Below are 15,758 nucleotides of genomic sequence, written 5' to 3' on the forward strand. Positions count from 1 at the left end.
TATTATGCAAAATATACAAAGATTCCTTGTGTCTTGTTCCAACCCAGCCCTAATCTTAATTCGCAAGTGTACATTTTCATGTTGGATATACACAGACTTGAAAAACAGATCATAACCACAACCAGATAATCTTCCAACACAGGCCTTTGCTGTAAAGAATGAGCACTTTATCCAATGTTATGTACTGCATTCTATATAATACAGTTACATAATCAAACAGTACATTTGTAAGAAATTCAGTCCTAAAACTCACAAGAACCACCTGTAACGATGGTATCTGAAAATACAACTCAGTAAATGACAAAACGAAAACAAAAAACAGATTGTACAATAATTTATTCAAGCAAAATATTGTGCTAAAGCTACCTGTTGTAGCATCTTTACCTGCAGTGATGCTTTCGGCTGGCTAGCCAAAAACGACTCTCGCACCCATAGCATTGTGCAGCCAAATGATCAGGGTACCAGCGAGTTACCTATAAACAAACATGCACCGATAAGACAAAAACATTTTATATAATTTATCTGCCCTTCCCGATTATCCTCCGTTATTCACAGTGATTAGTGATGCTGAATTCTTTCAGGTTATCAGCAAAAACAAATCATTAGATGGTAGACATCTGAGTGAATAAATGATATGCCTTTTTAAACTTGGGTCACTGCCCTCTACACTTGATAACTGGTTGTGACATCTTTAGTTAGCATAACGGAGACCAAACATTTCCCATAATTCAATGTCAGCCTTTCATATGGCTATGGAGAAATTTTAGCCCACCAATCCTTGCTGACCTGCAATATTAGAGAATCACTGGTAGGTTTTTGACCATAAATTACTTGTTTCAGGATTGACAAAACAGGAGTTACAGCATCTTTTACGGCCTAAACTATGACTAAGTAAGATCAAAATCTGTTTTCGGATTTATTTCTTTTCAACTGTTTTTCAGATATGAACCAGCCTGTATTCTTTGGATCAAAGTCTTTCAACATGGCCCAACTACACTTCAGCATACTGAAGGATAACCTAACATTCTCCTCAGAAAGTTCCTGATACAGAGGAAATTCATGGTTTCTTCTTATGTGTCAATTACTGTGGAATTCTGTGCTTGCTTTATGACATACAGGGAAAGGTGCACTTTTTTTCACATGTCCATAGAATATTACCCCAAAAAAGAAATTACTTAGATGTTTCATGGAAGAAGAGAGATGAACATTTATGTTCATTTTAGTTAACAGTGTTTTTCGCCTTGCTATTTTCCAATGAAGACCATGTTTGGCCTGTGCCTTTCTTATTGTGGAGTTATGAATATTGACCTTTGCGGAGGCAACAGGGACCTGAAAACCTTAAATGTATTTGTAAGATCCTTTGAAACTTTCTGCATGACAAAACATTGAACACCTGCAGTTATTTTAACAGGACAGCAACTCCTGGGAAGATTCAAATGTGCTTCAAGACTTGGAGATTATGGCTCCTGCTGTGAACTAGTGGAGTAACCATTTTCAGATGAATAAATAAGCAATATATATATATATATATATAAATTTTTTTTTTTTTTTTTTTTTTAAACTCTCTGGGTATTTCCTTAGATTCTGAAATTATGTAGTTGAGCATTATTTCTGCTAGCAACTTACCTTTGCTAGCTAGGGCCAAAAGAGAGGTTTATATTGAGTTTACATTAATGTTCAATCAATTGTCTCTAATTACTTCTCTAATTGGGTTGAGCTAATGAGAATGCAACAGCGGATTCACATAGTGCAACTTCATGTTGGATATAGTGTTCATTTAATATATAACATATGTTAAAAATGGTTTATTTGAAACCTCCTGCAAACCTTATTTAATATTAGGTTTTTAGTGAAGGACTGGAAATATTTAAGGTCAAATATTTGAAGAATAAACGAAACCAGAATGGGGACAAATACTTTTCCCGCAAAACTAAACTCTACTTTATTTATTACGCAAAAATGTAATTAAGTGCAAAGTTTAGAAAAAAAAAGTGCAAAGTAAACGCCTCTCATAACATAATCATTTACTTAATAATTAAAATTACATTATAAAATAAACACCACTTTGAGAAAGTTCAAGTGTGCTGTCTGTTCTCACCTCTGTATCCTGTTTGTCTACCTGCTCCCAGCTGGCTTCAGAAAAAAGCTCAGTACTGCAGCGTGAGAGACAGTTGTGGTCCAGGATGCTTTCCGAATCTGCTATTGAAGTCTAGGAGGGAGAAATTAATACATGAATAAGCCAATAAGCAAATAAATAGACTACAGTTAAAATAACAAAATAATATGAACTTTTTATTTAAGCTGTCATCAGTGCACAACTCTCACCACAAACTTTCTATTCAATGTTGAAATAAGTCTCACCACAACAGTAACCTTAAATTTTATTAACAGTTTACTAAAGTAAAAAAAACTATTTATGAAACTACTTTCATTAACAAATGACTATCAATTAAAAATGCATACTGATGTTTTTACTTTCTTATGTTGGATTCACTTAATGTGTGCACAATTTAGCACAGGCTCATAGTTCTTAAGCTAGTAACAGAGTTTTCACTGCACAAAAATGTTCATGAAGCACCAATGAAATCAACGCCACTGACAAAGTGTTTAGTATATTCACTTTGAAGTAAACAATGATTTTGAAAGACCTACTGAGTACAATGGATAGCAGTTCAAAAATAGGTATGTGGGTGTGTGGCAAATAAAGAACTACCCAAAAAGAACCATTAGGAGTAAGTATAAACTCAGAAAAAAAGTTTTATGGTCAGATAGGATCACAACTGCATTTCCAGACAAAATTAAAGCACTGCCCATACTTTGAGGAAAAAAAAATATTCCTACACTGAAAAAGGGTGCTGTGGAGTTTCATAATGTGCATATGCTTTTGACTGACAGGGATACATACCAAGTTAAAAATAATGGAGGAGGGAAAGAAATATTGCAAAAGTAGCTGAAGACAAAGGTATATAATGTAAGTGTTCTTCAGTGGCACTCTCACCCCATAATCTGCCTCAAGGATAATCTGTGGAAATATTTGGAAACTTTGCTTAAAGCTGACTTGACATGTACCCCAAAATCATTACAGCTGTTCCTGTAGAAAATAATGGCACAGCTAAATACTGTATTAACAAAGTGGGGGTCGGAATATGAATAAGTTATAACAAGTATATTTACTTTTAATAGGGATTATCGTTTTTCTTTGGTTTTACTAGTCTCTCCTCTCTCTCTAAATAGCTCAGGTTCAAAATGTATTCATATCCCTATCTCTTCCCTTAAGATCTCTGCAGTTTTTATCTAAAATTTATTTATATAAAACACGCTTATTACTCCCTATATGGAGTTTTCATGTTCTCCCTATGTCTTTGTGTGGGTTTCCTCCCACAGTCCAAAGACATGCAGGCTAGGTGGATTGGCCCTAGTATGTGGCTGGGGTGTGTGTGTTCACCCTTGACCTTATTCAGGACTAAGCAGATTAGAAAATGACTGACTGATATTGTAACATTTTTCATTGCCTGCAAATTTTTATTTCAATGGGAAGACAACTACACAGGAAAATATGAAAATTAAGAAAACGGAGCAATAAACTGGGGCTCCATGTCACCTACTCTAGTTAATCCAGATAGTAAAGTGGGTAAGTGTAAACAAGGCCAAACAATTTTGGCCACATTACACAAGTCTATAACCATGAGTTGATAGAAAATAGGTATTTGGGATGGAGTACCATGGTAAAAAAGGATTAAACTATCTAAGATATCTCCAGACACCCCGGAGCTATGTCTTACCACTTCATCTCCCATGTCTCCATTGATTCGAAGAGAACCACCAAGATGCTGGCTCTCCAGTCTGCTCCAGAGCTCCTGCACCTGTTTCTTTAGAGTTTCTACCTCCATCTGGTGACCTGCTTCAATCTGTCGCAGCCGTTGTTGGATGGCATCATTGTGAAGTGCCAAGCCATCATCATCCAAGTGACTGCGGAGAGGTTGCTCAGGGCTTGAAGGGTGTCTTCCAACATGATTATGAACACACCTGTGTTGTAAACTACTACTGCCACTACCATGAGTGTGAAAGGGCAAAGAACTAAAGCTGGCACCAGACACCTGACGACTGAGAGAAGCCTTTTCCCCATTGGCATGGTGACTGTTAATTTGTTGTTGCTGCTGCAAAGAGCAGAATTCTCTGTCAATGGACTCTCCATTGCATATAGGTTCTTCTTGATTTCCAAGACCAGGCGTTGTAAAAGATAATGGTGGCAAGGCACTAGGGAAAGGCTGATGGATGCCATCTAAAGTCCTTTGAGAAGTTATCTCAGTCTTGTTTTGTCCAATATCCTCCATTTTTGTGCTGCGTAACTGATCCTCCTTTCCATTTGTGTGCTTGGAGAATTCACAGAGTGGTACTTCCTGTCTGCACCCTTCTTCTTTAAGAGTCTCTGTGGAACTTTCTAGCAGTGAAAGCCTATCCTCATGTTGCTCTGGGGGTGTGGGTGGAGACATTAAATGATTTTCTGCTTTATTTACATTTCTGTCAATTATTTGGCTGCAACCATTGACAACAATACTTAAAGCACCATTTGACTCAGGTAAATGTGTAACAGGGCTGACTGTTTCTGAAGAGTGATCCTGCTCAGATACAAAAGATCTATTTAAGAACACAGGTTCACGATCAGATGGCAATTCAAAGAGTTCGACATTTTGTATATTTGAGTGTTTAGGAAGGAGCGTAGAAGTTATAACTAGTTTAGAGGATTCCTCATTCATTGACAAAATAGGAGTTATATTAACATTTTTTTCCATGTCATCTAAAATGTTTTCTTCTTTAGTTGCTTCTTGAAGGATGTTCTCAATTTGTCCTTCAGCCACAGCAACGGAGAGTTCTATCTCTTCTGTAGTTTCTGCAGTTGTTTGAATGACAGCTTCTCTCGCTCCTGTATACTCCTTTTGCTGAGCAGTGTCCAATGGCAGATGGTTGTCCTCTTCTGTATCACATAGCTCTTCCCCACTGGAATTTGCTATTCTCAAATTTAAGGCTCTACCAAGTAGAGTTGTCCCATTATCTTGGTCCTGACTTGCTATTCCTTCAGTTCCTACTCCAATGTTGACTTCCAGTGATCGTCGATGTTCCTGCCATTTATCATTCAAACTGGGGTCACTTGAGCGCCGATTAGACAATAGGGACCCTCCAGGTTCACAAACAGTAGACAAGTTGTCAAATGACCTCGTCTTTGGCAGTCTGCTAGATAAAAAAAAATTAGATAAATGACCTGTTTCAACTATGTTACATTTAAGACCCCAATACAAAGTTCAGAGACAAACAGAAACAAGCTGTGTGTTTACACAAAATAAAAACGCCTTCAACATAAAGCAAACAAAAGTGATTCAATTTTAAACTATAATTGTTAAATCTGTATACTGTATTACATTAATATCATGAAAACTCGAGAAGCATTGTTCTCCTTTTATATTGTTCCTTTATAGATAAAAAAAAAAAAAAAAAAAAAAAAGTTATTTTCTTAAAAGTCCAATCATGAAGGCATCATTTTTCCCTATTTTTGTATTGATGAAGTTTTCCTATTGATCAAGAAAGAACTTAATTTGTTCCAAAGGGGGAATTTTGCTTTTTACATATGATCAATAAAATTAATAAATACGTATAACAAATGACAACCATCCACACCACTAACATTTAATACACACCTCCCCAGAGGTTGGTCCTCGGGAACGGAGCCTGAAACTGGAAATGGAGCACTTGAGTCTTCAGCAGGGGTGGAAGGAGAGGAATTCGGCAGATAAACAGCACTCCAAAGCATTAGGTTACGAACATGGCACACTGGGTGAAGCACCTATAAAATTGAGTACATTTTAATAACCCCTTTACAAAGAAAATAAGCACTAAAGACTGTATTAAAGAAGTACCTGATAATGCACTCAGTTAAACAACTGCATCTATTTACTCATTATTTAACACAGTAATTGTGATCAGAATTGTACATAACAACTCTGCGGCATCACGCTCAGGACATGGATCAGTGCTGGATACATACACCCAAATCCACTCATACCAGACCATTTCAGAATTCTCAAATAAATTAACAAACATTACCTTTGAATATTGGAGAAGCACCTAAGCAGAGGCATGGAATACGTATAAATTTCACAAAGTGGCTAGTCTAATATTCAGATTCAAAAAGTCAGAGTTGTGAGGAAGCATTTCTAACCAGAACACTAAAACGTCACCCCACTAAGTTACTAACATGCAACATATGTAAAAGAATATTTAATATGTATGTATTTAACATTACTTATTGCCAATTCCACGTAAAAAATACTTGCATACCGACCTGTACTTTCTCTGTAAACATTTGATTCTCTCAGACTGTGTGTTTATCATATCTTAAATATATCACAATTTGTTTCTCAATTTGTCATTCTTCACAAATTATCAACAGAGTACAACTCTGACCGAATGGTTTTCTATTACCGTACATACTCACGTATAAGTAATCGATCATAAAATCAGACCCCAAGTTACATGCCCATTCAAAAATGCAACAGTTATTTATTTTTTTTACATCTTCTTGCCTCCTCCAATCTTGCACCAGTTTCTCAGACTCATCAAATTTTGTTGCAACAGCGCAGTTACCAATTTCTTTCGCCAGTTCAACAACGTTTAATTTAAAACCAGCTTCATATTTTCTTCTGATCAAATGCTCCATTGTAGATAAGGGATGCTCTTACAATGAAGGTGTATGAGGGTGTGAGATACAAAAAAAAAAAAAACACAAAACATTGCTTCGGAATAGTGCAGGTATTACTGTGTGGTTACGTAGACACGAGAGAGAAAGAGAGAGAGGTTAGGAGCATTCGCTGATACGGCGCATTGCCGCACCCAGATAGAAAAAAAAGGCAGTGTGCTCTGTGATTACTCGCTCAGGTGGGCATTAGCATATCATAATCTCTTGGACCAATAGCGTGAGTTTTCCACATTCGACTTATACGACCGACATTATGAAATTCCAGAAATTATACTGTAAAATCAAGTCCCGACTTATTTGCAGGAAAACGTTTCTGCGAGTATACGGCAAATACAATTTTATCTACAACAGTCTTCATTTAAGCTACCAAGCTATAAACCTTGTAAGCAAAAATGACTTCTGACACCAATCATTTCTTAGTACTGAAGACCTGCGTCACAAATTCTGATAACTTACCTGTAAAAAAGGGGAGCTGGGTCAGTTTTTGTATTTCCTTCACACATTTATCTTGCTACAATAGGATCCCATTTCAAATTATTCTTCACACTGTTTATCCTTGATTTACAGAACTTCTTCAGATTTCAAACGTTTGGGTCTACTACTTCTAATACTTCTCTCCCTTTTTATACCTTCTCTTTACTATCTAATCCTCAATTGTGTGTTGAATGCTGGTCCTGCACATTTAAGACTACTTGTGTCAAATCCAATGAGTTTACATTTATATTAATAAAAAAATAAAATAACTAAATAAATAAAAAAATCGCACCAAAATGGTGTATTATATAAAATAAGTTTTCTTTGTTGGACAGACCTATTCAGTATGTATATGCAAAAGGCTATTAGGTTAAGCTGATGAATGAGTGTACCATATTCTGTAACAGAACAGCCACAGCAAGTCAATAAACTTCATCAAGTGCATCCAACCCCAAAATTCTTAACGATCTATTAAAAAATAAATAAATACATCTCACACGAATCATGGTATTTGTGTACTTGACTTAAAAATTAAAAAAATAAAGATTTAGAAGAAACACAAACTGCAGTGTCCCATGACTTTTTTTCCATTTAAAACATTGAGTTACAGTGTTAGGACATCCAGGCCTCTGATCCATCTTACTTACCTGGATGGACTTTGCACTAATTAGTTAATATCCTCAAGTCTTCAAATCAATACACAGTTTTAACAAAATTCATGAGTTACTGAACTGAATATTCATGGAGTAACAAAGGGCATACCGTCTCAGAATGAGAAGAATACAGCATATTCCTGAAAGCTTTGTTTGCAGACCGAAGCAAGGACCAAACAGAACACGTCCTCTCTTGCGTGTGTTTGTCTTCCCGTTCCTTGGCATTGTTACAAAGGAATGTACCAAACAGACATGAGTAGGTATGCTGTACCAGCTTTACCTAAAATTGAGAAAAATATACCCAACAGAGAGAACCAATTTGAACAAAGTTGCTCATAATATTAACACATGTAGTAAAAGGTAATATGCAAACAATGCAGGGCTAAATTGTATTCAACTATTCAACCCCACAACTCTTTTGTAAACATAGTTAATCTAATTTCTACTGTCACAGGAGAATAAAGCATATATTATATATCTATCTCACAGGAGTCCCACAGACATAGTTTAATTGCCAATTAAACCAGTGCACAATTTTAAGATGTTGGAGGAAAAATGAATAACATGAAAAACATTTTGAGAAAAAATGAAAACATTTTTACAACAGAGATAGAGGATGCTCCATTATTCAGGTGCTGAAAACAAAAACATGTAAAGTGCCCAAAACGCCAATCTTTTTAAGTTTTTTCTATTAGCTTAACCTCACCAGAAATGCCTCATTGAACTCAAAGGAACAGGGGAACTGCCGTTGGAGTTGATGCACACAATCTAGCCACTGCAAAAACACTGGGCATCTCTCATTCAGGTCATCTGAATTCTCTCCATGGCCACAACGATCTGCAAACTTGTGTCCAAAGTCCAACCACTCTGTTTCCACTAGCACCTGAAATCCCTGAAAAGAGTATATATAAAAAAAAACAAAACAAAAAAACACACACACTTGAAATTTTGATATAAAAACAACTCAGTTTACTTTTATAACTCAAAATACCTTCAGAAAAACTCAATAGAATATAGAAAATTATAAAGCTATAAGCATGTGTATCAAAATACAATGCAGTTTCTGAAATCTTAACTGACTGACTGATAAAAATGTCGTACAATAATAATTTACATGAAAAAATAAATACATATTAATACAAATCCTAGGTATGATTTTCAAGTTATTTAACACTTAAATTTAACTCGTCGTTTTTATAGAAGTGTAACACAATTCACAATTCAGTAGGCACATACCTAAAATTTCCAAAAATCATATTGAGAGATGTTAAATGTTTTGTTTACAATAAAGATTTAAGTAATTTGTTTCATAAATGTAAAATTCTTTATGAGAACATTTCTACTTTTCATGCCATTTTTGAAAAGTACATTCTAAACAGCACTCATAAACTAGACTTAGTCATTCTCTTTTCCTCTAAAACCTAAACTACACATAGTAAAGGGGAGCCAAAGTCTGAAACAAGCTGCAATAGAAAAAACACAAGAACAAACAAAGCATCAGTTTTAAACAGCAAATTGATGTACAAGTCAGAACTTAACTGCTAAATTTCAGTCCATTTGCCAAACTTTGCAGAAGTTGACATCCTGTCAAACTACAATTTAAAGCAAGAATAATTTATATTGTGAAAAACTCTATAGATCAAATATCTGCTTATACAAACAGCCCATGTGTATGGTTTAGAATACTGCAACTTCTGAAAATTAGTACTCCAAAGTAAACTCTCCCTCCTGAGTGCTATTTTAGTAATTTAAACCTAATAAAAGGAAATCATAGCTTGAAATTCTTCCAACTAAATGTTCAACAAATGTTCACTTCTCATTTGTGCTTATTTTATACCATGATTTTTAGTGTTACTGTTTACCTTGATATCTTGTCATATACAAGTATTAGATATTGACCTTTTGCCATTCTATTGGTGTAAATTTCACTACCAGATTCGCTTAATTCATTTTAATTTCCAAAATGCCTATTTTTGAGACCCACTATGTAGTTATTTTTACAAGTCTAATACTGCATACTTAAATACAGTGTATGTTCTTATGAATTACATTTGTGCAAGTGCCCTGCGCTTGTCATTAGGGTGTACTTTCTAAGAAATGATGTCCAAATATTTACACAACATCCATTACAAAACAAGTCAACTATTATTATTGTTCATAACCTACTACCTGGTACATCTGTTGTGATTCTACTTTATGATACTTATAAAGCATTTGGCATTGTGCTGTTTTTGCTCAAAGTTTTACCTTCTACCAACAGAATTTGTAACTTCTGATTAGACAAGCCTATACAGATACCTGTACTACCTTTCACAGTGTTTGTTGTTGGGTTTGTGTAGGTGGCATCCTCTTCATTAAGTGGTATGCAAGTCTACCAACAGTGTTTGATTCTATGTGATTGCTTAAAGAGTTTTTACTTAGTGTAGTGCTCTGGTATTTTCCTTTACCACTAAACACACGTTTTTCAAGTCTAGATATTTGATTCACCCCTAGTGTGTAGTTTCTTAATTCTATACGTGGCTTGTTTATTTAGACTACTAGTTTTTATCAGTTGGTTGCCCTTTTTCTAGTTTTAGGCCGACAATGAAATAATGCTACTAATAGGTATAATCTCTTTATGTCCATAACAATTGCACAACAGCAGCCAATCAATGTGAAAGCATGGAAACAGAAGATATAAACATCTAGAATTAGGGAGAGTTCAAAAATGACAAATTATTAATTTAGCATAATGTACTGTGGCTAAATAAATGTAAAACCAATTCTCATTATTGTAAGGTGTATTACACTAAAGGCAGAACATCATGTACAAAAAACAAAGGGTACAATAATATCCAGCCATAAACAAAAAAGTAAATGTATACTTGCAAAAAAAAATCTATAAAATTTGAACTAACTTAATATATGCTGCTACTCTGGGACAATAGCAAGTCTTGGTATTGTGGAATTTACAATTCAGGCAATGAAATAAATGGAATGATAATCTAAGACAGAATGGAATTTACATTACCCAAAGTAAAAGGGACACAACTACATATTCATCCTGATCTAAATATTATAAAAAAAAAAAAACAAAACAACTGTGGATGACACTGTCTACCTACCTCAATTGTTCTGTAGTAGGGATCTAGAAGTAATTTAGATAGCGCCACTATTTGAGGAGTACGATCCCAACCATCTGAGCAGTGTACCAAAACAGGTCGAAGATCACGGTCCACCGCATTAACCACCAGTAGTGAAGACTTAAGAAGCATGGAAAGATGCTGCAGCCACTTAGTTCCCTCTAAAGCAGACAGCCAACTGTAGAGAAGGAATCCTCATTATTTAGGAGTAAAAACTGCTTTAACTTAGAAAAACAAATTAACACTTTGACAGTAATGATGGACTATTATGGTAGTGTAAAAAAATACCAATATTCAACATGTTCATTGATTAAAGGAAAATCTGATATCACTCTTGCACACAAAATGCTCTGCAAACCTCAATCAAACCCATAGTACCTGCGGAGTGAGCACCAAAACAAAAAGTCTTAATACTGAAGCTGTATACTGAAAGATGACAAAAAGTAGATCAGTGCTTTTTAAATAAAAAATTCACATTACTTATGTTCCTAAAGTAAAGCTTGTGACTGTAGGATCTCTTTTATTATTATCATCCATGTTTTATGTTACTATTCCCTTTGGTCACCAAGCCCTTCAGATTTTTCACCCACCAAAAAAAAAAAAAAACAACCTTTGACTCAATAATACAAACACTTGGCTGAAAACAACAACTACAGAATAAATAGTTGTGGATATTTAGAAAAACAGCATCAAAAAGGTATGAATAAAAGAAATCTACATCTATCCTGACATCTTAGGATATTCACCACAGAAATCAAGATGACTGTAATTTCAGTGAATCGATAAACTTCAAAGGATGTATATTAAATCATATTTGTGCTACTTTTTTCCAGAGCAGTGTAATTAAAGTATAGACTTTTAAATGATACTTCAATGTGTATTTATTGAGCTCACAAGATACATGTGTGAACTGCACCCTAGCACAACACCATAGCCATGCTCTTTCAAGCTTCACACAGGCACTCTGCAAGGCCTAATATTGACAATTGAGTCACAACCAAGATATTTCTCTATTTCTAAACTGGCAGCAGAGATGAACTACACAGGATATGTGGTGGTTGGAATAGATTGCCATTAGGGACTTAAATTACTCCAGTACAGAAATACAGCTGTGGACTACTTCACAAGTCTTACAGTCTTAACTGCTTTCTGTGGCTCGAAACAAAACCTTTACATCAAGCATTTAAAATAAATTAAAAGCATTAAAAACCTTAATTACACATGATAAACACAGGGTAGAACTTCATTACTGGTGGGAAGTGGCGAGTATCACAGGAACTTACTTTCCAGGGTCAGGCATCTGTGTGCATAAAAGTCTCAGGGATTGAAAGCTTTTGCGAATAGAATGGATGTTGGCCATTCCCATAAAGACCACTTCACAGTTTGGATAATATTCTGCAACACAACACAGCCATAAGAGAATAGCTGTAAAACAGCTACTAAAAGGATCTATTAAAATATTATCTTCCATTAACAAGATTTAATACATTTGGCAAAAGGAAAACAAAAAACAAACAAAAAAAAAAAAACACACAACAGTCAAATACTAAGATTACCTGGGCACTCACAACCACCTCCTTTTGCTCTGTTAGCAACAGCTGCTGCATATGATCTGGCATCCAGAATAAGCAATTTCTGGCACTGGATACCAAGATATTCAACTCCTGAACCATTAGACACAGAGGAGTCTAGATGAAGAACAATATTTACAATGTAATGATACGAAGCTATCATAATGAATATCAATCAAAAAAAAAAAACAATGAAACATCATTATCACATATAAGAACACAAAAATACAGTGTACATAGGAGATGAAAAAAATGTAAGATTATAAACAGCCACTGATATAACTGACTAACACCTATTAAGTATTTTAAACTATCTTTACCTGGAATTTCTTGTAAAAAGAAAAAACTTATTTCAAAACAAAAATGCCGTGGAAAACATCTGGGAAGTACAAATTCAAAAAAAACAAAAATGAATAATTTATGGTACAATAAATAAAATGCTTTTACCTATGGCGACTTTAAAATATCAGTATGGATTAAAATAGGTAGCTTGCCATTCAAATAACTTATCTCTGATCTAAACCCATTTTGAAGCATAGGCTCATTATGGGATTTGGCTAGGGTAACACAGCAAGTCAGGTGAGGTGCCTGAATAATCAAAGTTATAGTTTTAGGATAACCTCCTAGCTGTAAGACCAAAATGCTTATGTGTTTGAAAAGTCTTTTAAGCTAAAACCACTCCTTCTGGTCAGTAATGTTAAAATGTTCATTGAGAAATCCCACTGGACCTCAACTCCACCAAATTAACCACATGGACCACGAATCCCAGGAAATAATTTCCCACAGAAATTACACTAGTTTTTGTCACCTAGTTCTTAATAATGTATATAGGAAAGTAAATGAAATACTTTTACACTGCAAAACACATTAGTAAAGACTGTACAAATAAACTAAAAAATAAAAGAATTTTTAAATCACCTAGAAAAAACAAAAAGGTTTTAAAGCTTACCAAATTCTACGTCTGACAAATCAGATCCATTGTTGCAATGCCGAAAGCATATGCCATTGGAAAGATGTTTACTAGAATTGGAGTCTATGGCACATGCCTTAGCAATAGATTGTACCAGATGCTCATCATCTGCATTGCGCCATCCCCACCAGCTGACCTCAGGTTGCCCGCATCGTGCAATCACAGCTCCAGTGCTCTGGTGTCTGAAAATATCAAAAAGGTCAAATTCATTATGATACATTAAAGACTATTTTTACAATATACTTGTTCTGAAAGAGTCTGGTACAACAGATTTTGATTTAAAACATTTATTTATGGAACTGAGAAGATACCATAGGGTTGACAAATTGTTGATTGGTCTGTGGACATTATTATTAATTAGGAAACTTATCAATAATACACACACAAGGAAGTGCAGGGTTATTTTAAAGGGAAATTCAAAACTGATCAACTAAGTGTGTGGGTAGGAATGATCCTCCCATCCATAATAGGTAACAAGGCACAAGTAAAGTGATACAGTAAAACAGAAAAGTGTCTACTTCCATATGAAGTACAGATATGTGTTCCCTATTCTGAATAATCTGATCAAGAAAAAATAAATAGTACATCTTAGATAACCTCAGTAAACAAAGCAAATGCATTCCTGGACTTGAATACATGCAGACAGGGAGTTTGGAGTGGCAGTGTTGTTTATTGTGTGGCAGTGTCAAAACCGCCACATACTCCTTCAAAGAGGCAGCAATATCATTGTAATTTGGCTGATCTTGTAAAACTCTATCCATTCACGTCAAATGCCTCTTGCACATTGATGCCCCTGGATCTGCCTTGCAAAGCTCACCTGGGGTCATAAAGAACACCATCTTGATTACTATTTCCCAATTCCATGCGCTGATCCAAACATCATCCTTAAGGAAACTCGTCTATGATTTTATTAGAAATTAAGCACCACATGAATGCTTGCAGGTAAGGTCTATCTATTTGCCCCTCTACCCTTCCATGCTCTTCACTAGCTCCTTTCAGGGGCCGAGTGTTAACCTTCTTGATTCTGCTGCATAGCATGCAATTTATCCATTCAAACCTCTTTGTAAACTGAGATTTTGTTAGTAAATATATTGCTTTATATTTTCATAACATACAGGGCAAATTATACTAAATACTTTATAAAAAAAACATTAAAACAACAACAGTTCACACAAAATAACTAAGCACACATGTATTCTACAGTACACATCAAATACCATAAGTAAGAAAGTTAACTAAGAAAGTACTATATAAATTAAAAGAAAAGTAAGATCTGATTAAAATAATTTCTTAGGTACAAAATTTATTGAAAAGTGTACACATTTTATCCAAAGATGATAACCAACTAGTTCAAAATGGGGAATGGTGATCCAGTGTTGTCAAGTAAATTCATGAGTTTAGTTTGGTTTTGGGCATCTGTTACAGAGGAACCTCGATTCACGAACGTCTGTGAACACGTACAAATCGGGTTACGACCAAAAAGTTCGCCAAACTTTTGCATCTGTTCACGACCACACACTCGGTATACGAACAAACCAGTTTCCCTTTCGGTTTGTGTGCACCGATGATTTCCGCACGTGTTCAGTCTCTCCCTGTACTGTACATTGTTCTCGGTGCATCACGGAGAGGGACTCTCCCTCAAAACAGTAACCTCCTCTCAACCCAGCTTCCTCCTGTGGTATAACGGGTCCACAGCTCCCGTCAAAAAGGCCAGTTTTAATAAATAACTAAATAAATAAAGTAGGTGCAGGCTCGTGTGCAGCTGAGAGAGAGAGACAGCGCATGTGCGTGCAGCTGAGAGAGAGAGCGCGCACAGGCTCGCGTGCTGCTGATTAAAGAGAGAGAGAGAGAGAGCACGTGAGCGAGCCTGCGGGTGCAGCTGAGCAGAGAGCCAGGGTGTTTGTCTCAGTGTTATTCAATGTTTTTACATTAATTATACCATAGAATGCACAGTGTAATAGTAAACTATTTTTGTGCTTAAAAATCTTTAAAGAAAATATATTTACATACAGGTCGTACGGTCTGGAACGGATTAATTGTGTTTACATACAATCCTATGGGGGAAATTACTTCGGGTCACGACCAAATCGGGTTACGACTAGAGTTTTGGAACGAATTATGGTCGTGAACCGAGGTTCCACTGTATATGCAAATATAAAGGAACAATATAAATCAGCATCTTAGTGTGATTTTTTTTTAATGAGAAACATAATTACA

General features: G+C 35.4%; 1 protein-coding gene across 7 annotated transcripts in view; it reads right to left on the bottom strand.

Moving 5' to 3' along the window:
• Positions 1 to 15,758, bottom strand: part of mtmr3 (myotubularin related protein 3) — a 53,102-nt gene that overhangs the window by 8,913 nt on the left and 28,431 nt on the right. For 4 of the 7 annotated variants that reach the window (XM_051921549.1, XM_051921548.1, XM_028824399.2 and 1 more), the window contains 10 exons: positions 13,521 to 13,723; positions 12,557 to 12,688; positions 12,284 to 12,395; positions 10,983 to 11,178; positions 8,585 to 8,770; positions 7,988 to 8,158; positions 5,694 to 5,839; positions 3,783 to 5,232; positions 2,099 to 2,209; positions 385 to 473 (listed from right to left, as the gene is read on the bottom strand). In XM_051921549.1, the coding sequence (XP_051777509.1) occupies positions 385 to 473; positions 2,099 to 2,209; positions 3,783 to 5,232; positions 5,694 to 5,839; positions 7,988 to 8,158; positions 8,585 to 8,770; positions 10,983 to 11,178; positions 12,284 to 12,395; positions 12,557 to 12,688; positions 13,521 to 13,723 (2,796 nt within the window). The remainder of the gene's footprint in view (positions 1 to 384; positions 474 to 2,098; positions 2,210 to 3,782; positions 5,233 to 5,693; positions 5,840 to 7,987; positions 8,159 to 8,584; positions 8,771 to 10,982; positions 11,179 to 12,283; positions 12,396 to 12,556; positions 12,689 to 13,520; positions 13,724 to 15,758) is intronic. The other 3 variants (XM_028824405.2, XM_028824403.2, XM_051921550.1) reach the window with 1 other exon arrangement.

Source organism: Erpetoichthys calabaricus, chromosome 18 (assembly GCF_900747795.2).
Source record: "Erpetoichthys calabaricus chromosome 18, fErpCal1.3, whole genome shotgun sequence".
NCBI classification, from domain to species: Eukaryota; Metazoa; Chordata; class Cladistia; order Polypteriformes; family Polypteridae; genus Erpetoichthys; species Erpetoichthys calabaricus.